Source organism: Calidris pugnax, unplaced genomic scaffold (assembly GCF_001431845.1).
Source record: "Calidris pugnax isolate Ruff unplaced genomic scaffold, ASM143184v1 scaffold32, whole genome shotgun sequence".
In the NCBI taxonomy this organism is placed as follows: domain Eukaryota; kingdom Metazoa; phylum Chordata; class Aves; order Charadriiformes; family Scolopacidae; genus Calidris; species Calidris pugnax.
Window position 1 is genome coordinate 7506911 of NW_015090783.1, and position 20041 is coordinate 7526951.

The 20041-nt window shown below is 39.2% G+C and overlaps 1 protein-coding gene across 5 annotated transcripts in view; it reads left to right on the forward strand.

Moving 5' to 3' along the window:
* The window catches only part of CABIN1 (calcineurin binding protein 1), a 116431-nt gene extending 96848 nt beyond the window's left edge, over positions 1-19583 (forward strand). For 2 of the 5 annotated variants that reach the window (XM_014964666.1, XM_014964700.1), the window contains exons 35-38: positions 3371-3662; positions 15496-15660; positions 17471-17697; positions 18197-19583. In XM_014964666.1, coding sequence (XP_014820152.1) covers positions 3371-3662; positions 15496-15660; positions 17471-17697; positions 18197-18340 — 828 coding nt within the window. In that variant the 3' untranslated portion in view covers positions 18341-19583. The remainder of the gene's footprint in view (positions 1-3370; positions 3663-15495; positions 15661-17470; positions 17698-18196) is intronic. The other 3 variants (XM_014964682.1, XM_014964673.1, XM_014964691.1) reach the window with 2 other exon arrangements.
* Positions 19584-20041: the final 458 nt, after the last annotated feature.

The window sequence follows — 20041 nt, forward strand, 5'->3', positions numbered from 1 at the left end:
GTTTTTGCACATGGAAGCGTTGCTGAAATACAGCTTCCTGTGTAGAACAGGACATTAAGCCCCTGCATGCATTTGTATAAATGGAGGATTTTGTTAGGTTAGAGTGCAGTTCAGTCATATGTGTGTAAACCTTCATTATTTTCTGTATATAAAACTCTAATCTTAGGAAATATAAAGTTTTTCAGAATCTGGATCATGGATATTGTTTCTAGTTCTAATGTACCTTGAAGAAGACTTCCAAAGGAGATTTCTTTCAAATATTGCTGTACAGAGATGGAGAGAAAAAGTCATGAATACGCATAGTTTTATTAAAACACAATATTGAACAGAAGTTGGAGTTGTAATATTGTGGAACATTCAGCCAGTTTGTGTGACAGCTTCCAGGCTCTGTGGTGATGCACCGGTACTCTTTTAAAAGGGTGCACCTCTTTTTGTAGGTGGATTCAGAGCACTATGTCCTAAACTCAGACATGGGAATAACTTTAAAAAAAAAAAATCAAGAAAATGTTATGTAACGGTTGCAGTGCCAGCATCTTTCATTAGGAAACTTCTGTTGGGAAGACTGTCACTTTCCCTTTCTATGGAACATTTGATGGTTACTTTTTCCCACAGCCCCAGAGCAGTGAGCCATTCCAGAAGTAGTATCAGTAAGGTTCCTATAGGATTTCTTTGTTTTTCAAAACGTGTTTTGAAAACAACAATAAATACAGTAAAAATAAACTCTTGATCAGGTTGTCTGGCTTATGACTTTGCAGATAGAATCATAGAATGGCTTGGTTTGGAAGGGATCTTAAAGATCATCGAGTTCTGACTCACCTGCCATGGGCAGGGACACCTCCCACTAAACCAGGTTGCTGGATGGGTCCAGCCTGGTCTTGAACATCTTCAGGGATGGGGCAATCATTATGGGGCATCCTATGAAGTATAATTTTCTGATATTTATCTTAATGCTCGATTTCTTTTTCCTATTACTCTTGTCTCATTACTAAAGTGCCATAACTGGGAAACTACAGGGAGCTATTCTTACCACTAACATCTGTGAAAAACTTCTGCACTTTAGCTGCCACTTTTCTTGGTGCAAGGCTGTGCCACTGCTGGCTTTCCTGCGTTTTCTTTACTTTTTTTTTAACATCAGCTTTCAGCATGGGAAGGGTTTGTCTGTAGCCTCCATGAAGCTGATTGATCTCTTTGGGGAGGAACCAAAAAAGATTTGGAATCCTGGACAAGAGGTTGAATACAGGTCAATGGTATGCCCTTATGGCAATGAAGTCACAGAGAGCTGGGTTGCCTCATCCTGGAGAGGAGAAGACTAATTGAGGGTGGAGGTAGGGAATTGCTGTCTTCACCAAAGAGGAAAGAACTACATGGGGGACACCGTTTAAAGTTGCAGCAAGAGAAATTTGGATGAAGTGATAGGAAAAAAATGTTCATTGTGAAGGTGGTAAAGCACTAGAACAGGAGCTCAGAGAGGTTGTTCGATCTCTGTCCTTGGTGATATGTGGAACTGGGCTGGACACGAGCCCTCAGTGAGCTGATTGAATTTTGAAGTCGCCTCTGCTTTGAGCAAGAAGTTGGACTGGAGACCTCCAGAGGCCTTCCAGCTGGAATTACTCCATGATGTGGTGCTTCTTCTCTTGCTAATCATTTTTCTTCTTCTTCTTTAGAGTACCATCTAAATATTGCTGAGTTACTTTCCGAATGTCATCCTCCTGTCTATCGAAATAGCTGTGCATTTTTATAGAAATGCAGTTTGAGGTGCAGATATATTTTTAACAAATATGTACCTAACTAGTAGTACCGTCATGTATTTCTGCTGAAAAAATTTTGGATACAATACAAGCACAGCAATTTCAGGTTCTACATAATGTATTATGTAAGTTAATGAAGTGCATGGGTGTGAAGGCTTTTCCCTCTAAATCACAGCTGAAAACATTTCCTCTAGTGATCTCACTCCTGGCTTAAGACTTTCTTCTGCAGTCTAATTTCCCTCAGGTTGTGATGCCATTGTGTGCATCTTGAGACGCTTAGTTTTGGAACTGATGCTTTAAACATCAGAAACTTGCTGCTTTCAGAAGCAGATTAGACCTCTTATGATCCAATATGGTAATTGTTGTGAATATGGCTGCTATATTTTATTTTTTGTGTGCACGTAGAATCTGGCAGGTTTTAATCGTATGCTTTTTAGAGACTGATTAATCAAGTTCAGGAACTTTAAAAATACATTCCACCAATTATTTAAAAAAAAAAAAAAGTACTTGCGTGCTTTCCACCTTTGAATTTTAAATATGTAATTTCTCCAGCTGAAACTTGCTCTGTTCTCTGAGTGAAATTCTGCTGATTTTTCTGGCATTGTAATAAATCTTGGGTTATCTAGGACATTAGGGCCCAATTTGATTTTACATTTGACAGCAGAACTCTTTATTTCTATTTCCAACACTCATACTCTATCACCATGGTTAAAATGAGTTTTTCTTCATGGTAGAGGTGTGAGAGGTAGAGGTAGGAGACAGACAATTAAACAGTTGAGGATTCCATTCAGCCATCTCTTTTACGGTCCAGTAAGTCTCCATTAAATGAAGACTGTAAAGAGCATGAAATAAATGCATTCTGTGGCCTCACAGACAAGAATACTTTATGTGATTGCTGATAAAAATTATAGGGAAGGTACTCGTTTTATGGGTACTTTTGTTCCCTTCTTTGGTGTATTTATGTCACCCTTCTACCTTCTGTCTATATAATTAATGACACTGCATTAAATTCTTAACTCTGGCTTTGGAGAATAGCGTTGCTCTTAGTGCCACTGTTCCTTCTGTAAAGGCAACAGTCTTCCAGAACATTGTTTCAAGTTGGACAGCAATGTTACAAAGTTCTGCAGTTATTGGAAATGTGTGATTTGGGGTTAGGCTGATCATTTACTTTGCAAGTAAATAGATTTTTCTGCTTTCTCTAGTTCTTACATCATTCACTAAGACGAATTTCTTTTAATAATTTGAAAATTCTTAAAGCACTGTTCGGGTCAAGGGGTTTTCAACGTATTTTTAAATGAAAGAAATGTGTCTGTTCATTAGAGTTTGTAATTCATGCTTAATGGAGTTCAGAAATGTATGTTTGGTTGTGAGGGATTTGTTAAATAAAACATTGTAAATGTGAATATGAATAAGTGTTCAAGTGCTAGTTTGATAGATTGTAAAGAACAGAAAAATCATCTGTAAAGGAGAAACATTTCTTTATAATAGTAATTTATTTTTATATTTGCTTTAGAGAGAGTGTTTTCTGTTTACAAAAAGTTGTACTGAAGCAGGTAGCATACGCAGAATTACTGGCGTGTATTTTCTCACTGTCTCTGCCTGCCTTTTTTTGTTTTTCTTAGTCCACAGGAGAAACACCCACAACCCCAAAGCATACAAAGGACACCAGAGAGAGCTTCTTCCCAGTAACACCAGCCACACTGCATCCTACCCCAGTGAATCCAGACACTGTGACTCCTGAAAATCTCCTGAGATTGAACGATCTGCATTCCAAGACCAAACCAGCCTCTTCCTCTTCATCCTCCTCCTCCTCAGCGTCTTCGGTACCTGCATCCCAGGAGTCACAGAGGGACACTGAGCATCTCCGGAGTCAAACTGCAGAGACTGCTCCCAGCATGAGTGATCTTGCACGTGGTAAGTCTCAGGGAGACAGAACATTTTGGCCCTCTGTAATCGGACTGTCAAGGCCACATGGTGAGTCAGTGCCTGAGTTCTCATTCTGGTCCATTTTCTGATCACTAGACCACATTCAAAAGGCTACTCAAATGCAGATTTTGTCTTGGTCCTGAATGGGGCACATCTACATAGTTAATACATATTTTAATTGCTAGGATACGTTAAAAGAGTGACCACTCTCTACCTAACTTGCATGTGAAATTGTGGAATAACAGCCTAAAAATAGTCAAATGTTTTAAATAAAGAATTTAAGTCTCTAGTAGCATAAAAACATTTGCTTTCAAAGAGAGAAGAATCTAGTTCTTTAAAATATCTTAAATCTTTTAAAAAAGTTAGCAGTGATTACAATTGAAATAAACTGGTGGACAGCCTACATCTGACTTACAAGTGTCTGATTAACATAATAAGATGCATAGCTATCACTGCCCTCTATATGTGTGTGCAGATACATAACACTGTGAAAATGCCAGGCTTCTACATGGTTCATAAAGTTAGTGTGTCATCACTATTACTTTGTGCATTTGAGAAAAAATGCATCTGGCAGGACTGGAATGTTGGGAACATATTATTTGTAGCCCTAGTATAGTTCTCTGCACAGTTAGAGTACAGAAAAGGATTGAAGAAACAGAAGAAATGTTACTTATTGTGTCACATGGTTGTGTGATTTGTTTAGGACTTTGTTATGTACTTGCTTGTGTACAGCTTGTCTAGATGAGGAAAGAATTAAAATTAAATGAGAATGTTGTCTTTTTGTTAACTGCTGTCGTGGCAGGCTGGCTGGATAGCAGAAGTCAAAATCACCGTGCAAGGCAGTACTGAGCCGCTTTGGGGAATGAAGTAAGATTAGATCCAATTTCAGACTTGTCTTGGGTGCCCAAAAGAGATGGTTGTGCATCTTTGTGGGACACTGCTCGTGTTAAGGTGGCAGAGCACCTGCTACAGCCTATGCTCACTTCTGGCTTAGCAGGGACACTGTCTGAAAAAGCATCTGCTGCTGCTTTTGCTCACTCCATCTATTCATGTGCTTGGGTCATAACACTGCTCACAAAATGCCGTAGACAAATTCCTGAGAGCCCAGATAAAATTGTGAATGGACCATATACATAGAGGCATTGTGAAAAGTGACAGATGATGTTACAGTGAAAATAGTGCCCAGGTTTGCAAGACTTGATGGTGCATAGTATTAAATAATGATGAAGAGACTCTGATCTAGTCTGGATATTTTGTTAATCTGGTGTTGTGACTTTCTAAATTTTGATCTTTATACTTCTGGTATTTAATTTCTTTCCACGTGTAATCAGCCTTGGCATCTGAAAGCTCATAATCTTCTGAATTCAGCAACAAAGAGCAAATTGCTAATCTCTGAGTACAGGACAAAATTGAAATTTAACATGCAATATTAGCAGTTGCATTATCATAATCTAATTTTCCTTTTTCACAAATCCAGGGAGAGATTGTCTTGGGAGGGGAAGAAAGGAAAGGGGAATGATAAGGAAGGAATGGCTCAGTCGATGTGTAAACCATGTTTGTTACTGTCCTTATGAAGCTAAAGAATGGAGTTGCATGGTGTCATAGGATATCTTGGCAGGCTTGTTCAACAGGGAGTAATTCAGGTTGGTGCCTAGACAACAAGGGAGAAAAAAAAAATGAATCCTCTGTAAAGTTGCTGTACACTTACTAAGGAGACTGGTAGGAATGACAATACAGATAACAACTCACACATTCTTTCCGTTTTCAAACAAAACTCACAAGTATTTCTGATGTGCTTTCCTCTCTGCAATTTCCCAGGCCACATTGCAGTGATTGGAACGTTTATTTTAATCTTTTGACTTCCTAGGCTTTGTTAGGGTTGTAAAGTTATATATTGTTCTTTCTTCTTTAATGCTTTCTGTACATTATCTTGGCTGAGGGAGATGGAAGGGTTAGCTGCCAGAATTACACCCCTGAAACTACGTCTGAAGATCAAGAGGCTCTCTCTGCAGAGCTCTCATTCCAGTGCTGAATGCATGCCTTGTATCTGGCTTTCTGGCTCTCAGACCTACCTGACAGGTCATTTCTCTAGCTGCGAGAGACACCAATTACTGCTGTGTCTTCTCTTTTTCTTTTCTTTTTAATTCTCCTACCTCTGCATCCACCTCCTCTAAAAAGAACTATTTATAATTCTGTTATAACCTTTTTTCATCTGCCTCCCATTAGCTCTGTTTCTGTAAAAACTCCTCCCATTTTTAGAGTAATCTGTTTTCATCTTTTTTTGTTTCTTGTCACTTCTTCCTGTATCTATTTGTTCATGTGAAAGTATTCCACATCAGAGAGTATTAGCTGCTATCGTTTTCTGTGTTTTCACCCAGAAAAAGGAATGGCATTCCAAGCAATGTTGATGCTGTGCCGCTCATTTCTTAGGTAGAGATTTTAGCAAGATTCTGTCTAGTACCTGGTACAGAATAAAACATGAAGGCCAGCAGCAGAGTGATGATAGTGGTAGTTTCAGCATGAGAGCTCCCTACATTTAGGCATAAATGTACGTGGGACTATTAGCCTTTATGGCTCAGCCTGAAATTTCCTCTGGGGAAACTGAAATAGGACAATTAAGATAAACCCTCTCCATCCTGTCACACTGTTCGGTATTATACTATTCGAAATGGATGGAAGAATCTTGACATTTTCTTCTTCTTTGCTGTCCTTATTCTAATAATGATTCTTATAAGGAATGGACAGGAAAGCATTCACATCTGAGTTTTGATACCAAGAGAAGGTTTTTATACTTGGAATTATTTGAAGTTATGTGTTTTACTTAAAGCCAGATATTTACCAATTTGGAATATAAAATCAGAGTAGAAGAGTAATGTCCTGTCCCCCCAGTTAAATTTATGCCCATTTGAGGCCTAAGCATTTCAATATGAAAACAAGAAGGTCATTAATAGCTGTCCAAACTTAGAAATTCAGAGCTAAGGATGACAATTCTTTCTGTATTGTGTGGGGAAGTTGCACTCCATAAGCCATGTGAATATCCTGTGAAAATTTCAGATGTTTGTTATGTGGGCACTACAGGGCAGGTAGAGGTTTGAATGCATTTCAACCTGTAGAACTTTTAGACTTTCAGAAGCACAACAAATAAATACAAGTGAGGACAGCTGTGTGGAAAGGTGAGTAGCACTATTATAACAGTGAGCAATGAGGCTAAATTGTTTCAGTGTGTGTGCAGGCAGCCGCAGACTCCTGAAAAGAGGGATGTTCAAAATAGAGCGTGTTTTGAAGTGCTAAGCCCTAAGAATTCAGTAATGATCTTGTAATATGGCAGTTCATCTTGTAGGCTCTTAACTCTCTGTCAGTCATAAGAGTACTTCTAGGTGTAAAGAGCATCTTTGACCAGAAGTCTGTGGTTTAGTTTATTTTAACAACTGATGCGTGACCTTAGGTTGATACTGAGTTCTCAGAAGACTGAGGTAATTTATGTGAGGGAGAAGGAAATACTGCAAAGAATGTCAGCTCTACAATTTTGCATTGACCACATCTGTCTTTATATTAAAGCAGGGCATGGCACAAGGGTTCACCTTGATTCCTCACAGTTTCCAGATATCCAGACATCAGTGGACATCCAAAACCCCTGTTTCTATCTGAGTGAAATAATGGAGATTGTAGGTTGTCATCTTCACTTGAGTTTAGTCATATACTGATCTCAGTGTCTTCTGAGCTTGCTTGTCATAAATTTCTAAAGACAAAACACGGACTTAAGAGCCTGTAATTCAATGTCCTGAAAACTTTCTGCTTAACACAAAATGCCCAAAATATTTGGCCTTGTTGGTGATGCCTTATTTTAACCATGGATTTCAATTCAAACTTTCAAGTACTTTTTAAACTGCAGGAAGTAGTAACATTCAACCCTCTTAATTGCAATCAGTGTCTTACCTGTTTTTTCTGCTGAATTTAAAATCGTACTTTAGAGCACGGAGTTGCTCTCAACAGATGGTTCAAAAAAAAAAAGCTGAAACACGGAAAAGATTAGGCTGGCCAAGGAGCTGTCGCCTTATGTGAGCCTTCTTCATATTGCAGTTACCTGGCATGAGGGTTCTTTCTTAAACACACATGTTATAGAATTATAGAATGTTTTGGTTTGGAAGGGACCTTAAGATAATTTAGTTCCAACCCCCCCTGCTTGCAGGTACACTTTCCATTAGACCATGTTACTCAAAGCCCCATCCAGCCTGGCCTTGAACACCTCCAGGGATGGGGAGTCCACAGGTTCTCTGGGCAACCTGGGCCAGTGTCTCACAACAGTACTGTCTCTGACAGTAAAGAATTTCTTCCTAATCTAAACATATCCTCTTGCAGTTTAAAACTGTTATCCCTTGTCCTATCACTACACTCCCTGATAAAGAGTCCCTCCCCATCTTTCCTGTAGGCCCCCTTTAAGTGCTGGAATGCTGCTGTAAGGACTCCTGGAGTCCTCCCTTCTCCACACAGAACGTCCCCAGCCTGTCTTCATAGGAGAAGTGCTCCATCCCTGGCTTTAAAAACTCTTTAAATACTTGTAACCCTACGCCTGTTGTACCATCCAGGGGTACCAGCTCCCATCCACGTTGGTGACTGCAGAGCCACTAACAAACCAGGCAGGCTGCCTTCAGCTGCCTCTGCATTTGTGCTCTCTGATCTCTTGCTGCTTCAGCCTCCTTGGCATTGGTGTTCTCACTTCCCCTTGTCTGATCCTTGCTTTTCATGAAGCTGTTTGTTTTTCACAATGGGTGCACTCTGAAAGCAACTTCACTGCTGAATGTCAGCAGGGGGGTTCCTGTTTGTGAATGACTTCTTAATTCTTTTTTGCCTTGTGCTCAGACAGTACCAGTCGGTTGTGTTTTTTCATCTTCCCCTTGGAAGTGTGCTGAATTGCTTTGCTATCACAATAAATTCATTCCAGAAAAGTTTTTCAGTACATGTAATGTCTATTTCTCATCTTTACCCTTCAGATTTCTTGTTTCCTTTATTCAATCCAACACTGTGCAGAAAATCCCTTGAAATTAAAACTGTTGTGGTTTTTATGTACCCGTGTTAGATCAGTAAGAACAAATAAGAGAGGAGTAGCAGCTTCCCAGCTGTGGCCTGTCAGGTGATGGTATCCAGAGGTTTGGTGCAGTCTGGCCAGGTCTGTGGTCCAAGAGGCTCTCTAGCCCCTTAGATACCCCTGAAAATCCTGGGGGCTCACTGGCCCCTGGATAGCTTAAACTAATGGAACACATTTTCTGGAGACCTTTTGTAAAAGAACATGGTAATGATGCTGTTTTGTTATAATATGTTTTAGTTTCACTAGTTTTGATTATTGCCAGCAGCATAAAATTTACATATATTCCTGCACAAATGAAGACTGAAGAGAGATCTAGTTGTAAGCCCACTGCACAGGTATTACGTGACTTACAAGCTTCTTGGAAAATCATGGGGTGTCATATTCTTTAAAGAGATTTTTCTGACAGCTGCTTTTGCTAATTTGCATTGTGCTTAGCTGGCTGTCAGGCCAAAGAAGGATGAGACACTGAAGGCAAGGTCTTACGCCTTTCGTTAGATAACGAGTACATAAAATTTGGAAGCAGTAGATTGCAAATGAGTGACTGTTACTATCCACAGGTGCTACTATGTGATGTGCTCCAAGTGATGTATGCTTGCTGAGTCACATACTAAAACACAAATATCAATTAGCTGCGTTTTTATAATGCCATTTGAAAGTTCATGTAGTTGAATATCAAGCCATTGTCTTTTTCATCTAGGCCCATCTCTTTCTTTGATTGAAGCTTTGTTTTGTTTTAAAAAGAGCAAGAGGAAGTTAGTAGGGCTTTTCTTCACCAACATGCACACCAGATTTCTGCAGCTCTAGGAGACTTGGTAGTGTCAAGAAATGTTTTTGGAAACAGGAACTCCACTGTCTCTGCTGTTAGACTGGCCCTGGTGGCTGGTGCAGGCACCTGGGAGCTTGGGAATTAGCATGGGCCAGGGACTACAGTGTGGCTGTTAGAGGCACCTGGGAGCTTGGGAATTAGCATGGGCCAGGGACTATTGCCTGGCAGCACTTTCAGATCAGCCACCTGGTTTAAGTTTTAATCGCCTTAGTGTTGCTCTGTGACAGCTGATCTCGGCCTTAGGAAGCATTTTGGGGTATGTCTCATATAATTGTACAGTAAACTCTGTGCTCAGGACCCTAGTGATAAATATAGCAATATGCCATGCTATTACAGTGCCAACTTCTGTTCACCAGACTGCTTGAATATCTTTCATTTCAGAGGGCAATAGAACTTGTGTTCTGCAGCTTTTCGCCTCCAAAATTACTCTGACGCTTAATTTTTAACACATGGCTTTGTGTGTCAGCTTTTAATGTAATTTCCTGAATTTGGCATTTCAAGTCAAATTCTTCATTTCTAGAGCTATGACTTGATAGTGGTTTTTTAGAAATAAATTTCATGGCAGGATATTTGGAATTAATTTAGAGAAAGGAAACGCATAAGGACAGGCTACCAAGTATACCTGGTGCATCCTGTGATGAAGTGAGTAAATCTCAGTTCCTTGCTGTGGTGTAGTACCTCACACCAGATGCAGTTTGAGGGGTGATGCCCCTGTTGTTTCTCTAGGTCTGTATCCTTAACCAAACTGTTCAGCTGAACCAACCTGGGTTCCAGTGCAGTCTTTCCATTGACTTAGTAGTACAGTGTATGAGGAAACTCTGAGCTTCTCCAAATTCAAGCTTTCCATGGCCTTTGCAAGTTCTCTATGGGGAAAAAAAGCTGTATTAATTCCCAGCACACTGCAGGGTGAGGTAGATGGAATACAGAAAATTGTTTTCACATTAGCACTATTCTTTGGAAATGTGGTAAGATATTTACTCCACTGACAGGGAGCCAGGGATCAGACGCAGTTCCATCACCAGGAAAAAAAAATATCTACCTTATAAATGAGTAGCAGTCAGTTCTGTGAATAAATACATGTGCAATGGGTGGACATTAAAATACAAACTAAACCAGTTGTTACTGGGACTGGTAAAATAAGTATTTCCTAGTGTCTGTAGGCACAGAGAATTCAGTCCTTACTCTTTTGAAGTGGTTGAAAGGCAAGCTAGTACAGATTTGCTAAATCGTAGTAATGTATTTTCAGGTTTTTTTATCTTGACACACAGAAATGCTGGGGAAGGTGTTTTTCAGAGGGATGAAGGCAAGTGGTGCAAGTGCATTATTTAAGCACTTGAAGCTGTTATCTGTTCATTTCTCCAAACATTTGCTTTTGAAACCATGTTAGTATTCTGTCCTGGAGTTCAAAGCTCAGCTCCTTCCTTTTTCCTATAATGAAATGATGTTTTGTGTATGCACTGTAAGTTCCTTGTATCCTGTAACATCTGTGCTATAATACTTCAAACTGCTTCCGTCAGAAACTGGAAAACATTTATTTCCAGATGCTAGTCACATTTTCTGGGCTTGTCTTTCAGTTGTCATGTAATAGCTTTAGTGCATGACTTACAGGATTTTTTTGAAATTCCACATAAAATGTTTTATAACACTGTAATGTTAATGTCTCTTATACCTGACAGCATGACAAAATGCAGTGATTAGTGTACAGTGTGGTGCAGAGACCAGAGCAGTTGTTTACTGGTTACAGTACCACTGCTTTTAAACTTTCTCCACATCTGCAAATTGCCAAGTGAATATTTCTTACGGTGTTATTTTTCATTTTATACACATCAGAATAGCAAAGTAAATTGTCTCAAGTATAAAAATGGTTTCAGGAGTTGTATATTCTCTGTGTTTATACTGTGAGGATATATGTATATAGTGTATTCTCTGTATAAAGAGAGACCGAGAGAGAGAATATTAACTGTGATGAAGTCATGAACCCAGGCGCCCGCTATAGGCATCTGCAAACACTGGTTACCCTGGCAACAAGTGGAAAGAGGTTGGAGAGGAGAGCTGGAGTAGGTTGTTGCATTGAATTGTTTTCAGCTTGTTTCTTCCTCACTAAAGCAGGGAGATGTTGAAAGGTATGATGTCCCTCTTTCTATGTGTCTACTATTTTATATGTATTTAGACAGTTGTTGGGAAAGGGAAGGCTAAAAGAAATACTTGTAATTCAGCTCAATTGGAGATGAACTTTTCAATGTAAATAATAATATGCATTGCAAATATGTGGTTTTTTTCTACGTGCTTAGTTTTTATGTGTTGTGTTGTAAGGTGAGAGTGCTAAATGGATCTTCAGAGTACAATACCTGTCCCATCTTCAGCCTGGAGACAAGTGACTGTTGCATATTACGTCTTCAGAGACTGGTTTTATTTTAAACTGGGTTTGTAGAGCTAATGTTTGAAAACCTGCCAGGACAGTATAAGAACGGGGTATTACCAAAAGATTTTTAAACTGATATTAAAGCTGAGCTTCTGAACACCTTCAGAATGTGCTGTATGTATATTCTTGTGCTCTTGCACTTGTGCAGAATATTGTGGCTCATGAGTTAGTGGAGTCTTTACCTCCCTGGGGAAAGTTTTTATTAGAAAAACTAGGACATTATGTTCAGGGCTATAACAGCATCTTCCACAAGACAAATATCAAGATATTCTCTTCAGAAATCTGTTTTAGACAAATAATAGGAGATCCAACTGTATGTTTCTTCTTGATTATCTTTCTCTCTTTTGCCTTTTTTTTTCTGTAATGAAAAGAGATATAGTAAATATCTGTGCACTATATTAAAGTATAAATAGTATAAATAATGATATATACACCTGAAACAACCAATTCTTGTTATTTTCAAGAATCAAAAACATTCTGTTTATTAACTTTATTTTTAACTTAGAAATAATGCCACTCCGATGACTATTACCAAAAAATAAAAAAAATTAAAATTGCACAGTCCTAAAATAAAAAAGTGTATGACCCAATCTGGGCATAGAATTCAGTCACTGTGTATTTAACACCTCTGACAGCAAGGGATTGATTAACAGACAGTGGTTCTTGATTTCTCATGTACTGAAAGATGCAGCCTAATAGAATATTAACAAGTGTTGTTTCCAGAAGTGCAGTGATAGAAATACATGCTTAGTGTGCCAGGCTTCTGCCCTTTCATTTCCATTCACTTCTACACGAAAAAGGGCTGACACACAATTTTATTCAAATTAAATCTAATTTTACTACACTATAAAACTGGATCTACAAAACTAACCAAACCAAATATGATATGTAGGATGGAGATGCTTATAAGTATGATGATTGCTCATAAAAGAATGTAGACCGATAGCAGTCTTGTAGCAAAAAGCAAAGCTCAAAAGAGCTTTTGTCAGTGGGGCATAATTTTGTTAAAATAAGGCACAGCAAATCAGCTTAAGCAATGATATATCTTATAATTAAACAAAGATTATAATCAGCATAAGAGGTACAGTTTTGTCATTAAACAATAATGCAAATCAAAGCTCTTATTCTGAATGGTGAACTAATAAGTCCCTAATGTAATTTAGCAGTTGAGCGCATACAAAACGGTTCTCAGTTAGCAGTATAGTTGAGGCTGTAGGATTTGCAGTTTATTTCTATGTAGTATTGTATCTGCTAAATTAATTACTGCTTTTGTATTCTTGGTTAATAAGTGGATAAGAAAGATTCAGTTAGTACTTACCTTAGATACTTAAGACTGAGTCTGAAGTGTTGGAGCAAGTTAAAAAGGAGTTGCCTTCTTAGCTGTCTTGTAGGATAATCTTTCGAAATCATCATTTTCAGTTTGCTTTTCTTCAAATCTTGATGTAACGTTTCTTTTTGTCTTTTGATCAAGTGTCTTGTAGCCATTTCAGTGTGGGAGTCTTCTGGGTTTAGCCTACATCTTCTCGTCAGACGCTAGCGGTGCAATGGGATATGTGTATATTGGCTTCAGGCCACGTTAGGGCTGATCCTTCTTCGTAGAGTCTCTTGTACTTTGTCAGCGTGTGGTTAAATCCTACGTGTAGCTGGTATAAAGGGCAGGCAAATACAGAAAATGATCCTTCAGCTATCCCCTGCTTCTTAAACGGGGAAACTATGAGTTACAGTTTTCCTAGTCAAGATTCTTGCAGTTAAGTACTTCCTTCTGTGTTGTTTTTAATCTGTTTGGGTCTATTAATACATGTATAGATGCAGCTATTATTTTCCTACTTCCAATGCTGTATTTTGAAGTATCCATAGAGAAATGTGCAAGAGAGTGCTGAGAGTGAGAACTACATTCTTCTGCATTAGACCTTTCCATTTTGTGCTTGATAGTGAGTGGAACATCACAGAACAGAAGCTGCCTGTGATTTGTGCTGTAGTGTGTGACCTTTCCTTTTTGGGAACTATTGGAGAATTCTCTACAAGCAAACTCATTTATCCTAAGGCTTATATTGGCTGTCAGCTACAAGTTTAGATGATGGGTTCTTTTCTTTACCAATGAAAATTAGTGGATGAAAGAACTTAGGGCCTCCTTTGGTAAGCCTTTTTTTTTTTTTTTTTTTACAAATGATTCAAGAACCCTAGAGAAATATAACTCATTTTAAAAGTTGCATCTCTCAAACTGCATGGATCTGACTTTTACCAAGCTGTTCGGCTGTAATGTTGTCTTAAGCATTTTCTGCAAGGGGAACTCTTGTACAGGAGAATATTACCATGGTAAATTCCAAGTTCTTATCTACATTGGTGAAGATGGAGAAGTGTTTTCAACACTTGAGGGGGTGGGAGTATGTTTCCAATGAGGAAAAGTTGAAATATATATTCCTTTTTGAGACATCATACTGTCAAAATCCTAAATTAATGTAGAGCATGGACATATAAAGAATTTTAGAGCAAGTTAGACTGGGAATATATATTGCATCTGCTGGCCAGTGATAGCTGCCTGTGCATGCCTTAGCCTGTGTAAATATAAGGTGATTCAAATTAGACTAGACAGCCCTTTGTTTTTGAAGGATATCTTCATTTTTATCAGAAAATAAGAGCTTGTTTGTGCATCCGTAGCCTTGAAAAGCTTGCTGCTGCTTCAGTCTGCCCTTCCCAGAAAGGGCACCAGTAACTCTCAGTAGTTCAGTGAAAATCACTCCTGTTCTGTACAGTGTGCGGCTCAGTGGGTAAGAGAACTGGTTTAACACTGCATTAATTTAAAAGCAGATAGAGCTGGTTACATAATAAGGAGATTGCACACACGCGGCCATGGATTCTGAGTTACAACCATCCCAAGTTCTGGAACAGCAGAAGGTGGGAATTTTAGGCTAATGTATTTATGGAGGCACAGAGGACACATCAGGGGAAAGCGGGTATTTAGTATAACTTGATATTGGTTTCATAAAAAACAGGTTTGGCCCTGTTGCTGGTGTTCAGAGTAATTAATCTTACTTACCAGTAAGCTGCACCTCAGTGTAGCACGTACCTGTGATTGCAGGTCAGAGAGGGACCCATCGGTCATGGCTGGCTCAGATTAAGGGTGATGGATTTTGCTCTGTGTATGTGGCAGGTGTTTCAACCCTCACATCTCCAAAGGAGAATGGTCAGATCCATGTGTTTTTCTTGCAGATGTGCAGAGGTAACAAAATGTCATACACGAGAATTTTTCTTTCACTTTTTAAATGACATTTGCTTTTTTTAAGAGTATGAATTGATGGCACCAAGTATGAAAAAGCTGGTATTGCCATCTTAGCTTGCCAATATTTGATTTCAGTCATATTACGGTTTAGAAACAGAGCAAGGGTTAAAAAAAAAATCTACCAGTTGGTTACAGAGCAAACGGATTGAGGCTTAGGAGAGAGATCAGGATGTCTCTTAATCTGTTAATTATATTTCATTACTAAAGAGGAAGAAGAGCTTGAAGTGCCTTTGGAGGGGCTTGGATTTCAGCAGCAGGAGTCACGGCTTTGTCAGCAGATGAAAATGGCTACTGTTGCACCATCACCAGAGCCTGTTTGCTGGCAAGTGGAGTCGGTGACCAGCACAAATTCAGGACATGTTTGTACCCAAGGTAGGAGCTTTCTGTGCTTCAAAGAATTCTGAAAATGGGTGATTAGCAGCTGATCAGTCTGTAGGGGTTGATTGATTGATTCATAGGATAGTTGTGATTGATGTTCCTCAGTTTCTCTGCCTGCCTTCCAGTCAAGTATTCCAGAATTTAGAGGCATTCCTGGCAGTGTCCCAGCTTCCTGGGAAACTGCCTTGTCGTCCCTTAATGGTTATTCTTTTTGGTGCATGACTCAAATGCTAAATACCACGGCAGCAAAGCCAAATAAAAAACCTCCCAGTATCAGACTATCATGTTATATAGTTTCTGCATCCTTTAAAGTAGATTTTTTTTCTTTTAATTGAAATCTTACATGGGGCAATATGACAACACTTTGGATTACACTATTGGAATATTTAGCAGAAGGAAACAATTTTTCACAAAAGCTGACTCAGTCTGTGTAAACATAAAAACCAGCATTACAGCAGTTAATGCTTTCTATCCCTCCTCTGCGCTCATCCCAAGAGAAGTAGGAGTTGGTGTTTTAATTGAAAAAATGCAAAACTTGGTATTTCAGGCGGGCATAATCTAGATGCTCATGTTTGGGGGATCTCATTTTTTGTTATTTGAGAGAGTCAGATTATCCTGTGTCTGATTACTGCAACGTTTCTGGTACTCTCCTCTGAAATCATTGGCTGCCCATGGAGATGGGTCACTGATCTTGATGGAAAGCTGCGCCTCATCTGTTGTGGCATTTCTTACATTCTTGTGTACAGTTGAGAGCACACAATTCAATTTTATGGCCCTTAGTAGTTAGTTCTACTGCTGGTTGTTTTTCAGGATAGCATCAGGAAGATGCATTTTATTTTGCTGTGCTTAAGTGGCCATGTCAGTTCCAGGAATCTGCAAGAGATGGATTTGACAAGACTAAAACTGAAAAAATGTCTATGAGCACCTGTCATCATTATCAGTCTGAGATATATGAATGAAAATACTAGAGCCTAGCTTCTAAAAAAAATAGTTTTGACTCCATACGAAGCAGCATTATTAGTAAGAAATCAAGAAATCTCTTTAAGATATTCTCAGTTTTTAATGTGAAAGCATTGTCTCCTACTGGGTATTGTTATGTATATATTATTTTGTTATGTGATAGTGCTGGATCCCTCTTTGCTTCATGAGATGGGCCCAGTCCAAGCAAGTTTGCATTGTAAAGACCACAAGCTGGGACACTTGGGAAGTACATGGAAATAATGCAAACTAGAGTGGGAGACAGTGGCATGAGCACACCAAGGAGGTTTTTATGACAGGATTTGAAGAGAGTAATGAGGGAATTTGACGAGTGTTACCATATATTTTTCTTAAACTGTTGGGGAGTTGCTATCTCAAGAATTAAACAGGCAATGCTATAGTGGAGGAACTTAAGACTCATAAGTAAAGCTAAGTGGCTTTATTTGTTGCATTACAGAATGGAGAGGCAGTTAGAGAATGCAAAGATAAGATGATTGCACCTGATACAAGTGGGAAAATGGTGCCTGTAGTAGACTTCTAGCTAGATGTAGATGGGTCAGTGCTGCACTAGCACTTGTGCTTGGTCAGATTGAGTTTCTACTGCCCAGTAAGATTTTTTTTTTTTTTTTAATTATTACTGGTTTCCAGTTGTCATTATAGACTCTTGAGGCCCTTTCTTCTGTTTCTGAGCCTTAATTAAAGCATGGCTTGAAGAAAGGTCCTTTGAGCCAGCCATATGTCTAACAATGAATTATTCCCTCTTCTTTGACATCTGAAATCCCAGATAGCTTCCTAACGTGTTTTTTTCTTATTATTCTCTGTTTAGCCTCCAGTTCCAAGCCTGAACTCAGCTCCAGTTCACAGACTTTGGGAATTCAGCAGAACAAGACAGATGGCACCCGAGTAAAAACTCGCATTCTGCCCAACATGCCAAAGCTTTTCATACCTTCATCTGTCACCAAATTTCCACCTGAGATCACTGTCACTCCACCCACTCCCACCCTCCTTTCTCCAAAGGGCAGCATTTCAGAAGAGACCAAGCAAAAATTAAAGGTAATAAAAGGGAAACAGTAATTTGTTAGATTATTGTTTTTATCTTGATTCTCCCCTTAGTAAAATACTTGTATGAAAGGAGCAACAGTTCCAGTCCCCAGTTCATAACCAGAGATAGAATAAGTAGTGGAAGAAGATGCTAGCTATTATCAGCAGGAGCCAGTTGTAAAGGACCGATGAAGTATTGGCCGTGGGTGAAATCATAGCTATCCTACTCCTTAACCCTTTTCTGAGGGACTTAGAAAGAATTACAAAAATGGGTGAGGAAGCTACTGGAGCCATTGCAATTCTTAGGTTAGTGGAAGCTACCAGAATATTAACAGTGGGGAAGCCTACTGGTAAATGTTATGTTGTTTCACATTAGGATGCCATATCTTTTATAGAAGTAAGAGAGCTATTGAATGTGAAGGAATAGCAACCAGGTGGCTTTTATCCCTGTGATCGTGGGTTTATCCTGACTATTTAGCAATATATTCTCTCTCTCTCTTTTTGGGATCAGTCTGCTATTTTGTCTGCTCAGTCTGCAGCGAATGTAAAGAAGGAGAGCCTTTGTCAGCCAGCTTTGGAAATCTTAGAGACCTCAAGCCAGGAGTCCTCACTGGAAAGTGATACTGATGAAGATGATGACTACATGGACATATGAATGAATTCTGGCCATCATCAACACCAACCATATAACCATTCTTCTTGTTGCCAGCATCTATGGCAGTCGAAACATCTTGGCATTACGCTCCATTTAATCGGCATCATTGTGTTCTTCACTTCCATTACCTTTGTTATCACCACTACCACTTGTATTGCCTTCAGAATCTTCGCCATTCTCCCCATCATGGTGCTTGACGGAAAGAATGATTGTCTACCAGGCAGTTAATTGATTTGGACCACGCTATCACCTTTAACTTCAGTAGATGCAAGGGTGTTTTGATCTGCAATTCACATCTGTCTACTGTTCCTGCTTCTTCAAACCGGAGCCTTGGAAGTCACTCCAGTAGCTCTTTTCTGTAGCATTTTCTTCCTTTTAGTTGTCGTTTTGCGTTTTCCTCACTAGTTAAGTTTTTCTCCCAGTAATTCAACAACCTAATGTCTGTCTAGCCATGCCACAAGTCCAACAGCTCCTTTTAAGGTGAATGGAGTAGGAAATATTTGCTGAGCTGGTAGAGGTTTTGATTGCATCTAGAAAGTCCATGGCTTTGTTGCGGGGTGAGAAGGGTGAGCTGAGAGCATGTCAGCTCCTTAGCACTGCTGGGTGCTTTGTTGGAATTTGACTCGGTGACAACAGGCAAAGAACCAGCTTTTCCAGGGAGACAGAGAGGTTGGCCTCCTGTTTGTGCTCATTTCACACCAATGTATGAGGTCCAGCAAAAATTATCTACCTGAATGTTGGCTTAAAGAACTGATCTTTCCAGAATTGTCTTACAGTCCTTTCTCTTCTAATGCCTTGGACAAGCATTTTGAATTGGGGGCTAGATGATATTTTTATGGTGGTATTGAAAAACCTGAAAGGTTTCAATACCATTTCAGTAATGTCTGTTTTTTACAGAATGACACGAAAAGGTGTTTTTTATCTATCTGCAGAGGGACTGCTCACAGTTATTTATATGAGAAAATAATGGTAACAAAGATCCTTTTTTTTTTTCTACTAAATGTTAACTTTGTAAAATAATGAATGCAAACCATGCAAAAAAAATACGTCTCACTCTATATACACACGCGTGCGCCCACACACATATATATGTGTATGTACATATATATATGTATGTATATGAAAAATGAAAATTCATACAGCTTGCAATGTCGGATTTCTTTGTGTTTGGGGGAGGTGGTTTTCTGTAAAATGCAGAGCTTTGTATAAACTTTTGGTTTTTTTCTAATAAAGTTGAAATGTACTGTTGTCTCTGTTCGTCTGAGAGGGCAAGGTGCCACAGTTCTGGAAAAAGTACTCCCCTTCCTTTTCTTCCTTAGATAAGAAGGCAGCAAAGGAAGGGAGTGGGGGGAAGCCTCTTCCTTTTCTGACCTGGGACCTGGGTCAGCCAGTGTTGTCAAGATTGCCAGCAGTGGGTTTGCTTCCCCATTGAGGTGTGATCTGAATTCTTTTTCACCTATCTGAGTATCTTTGGATGCTGAGGAACAGCATATGGGGTGGACAACACACAGTGAACGGGATCACCTAGGATATTTGGCTGTACAAATTAGCATTTAATCCACTATTACAGCAATCGCTCTCATTCACTGTAAGGGTAGTGAATAGACCCTAGATAAAAAGAAACAGCATCAAACTTTGTATTGCAGGTTTATTATCATATTCTATGTTATTTGTTTGAACAAAAAGTAATATGTAAGCAAG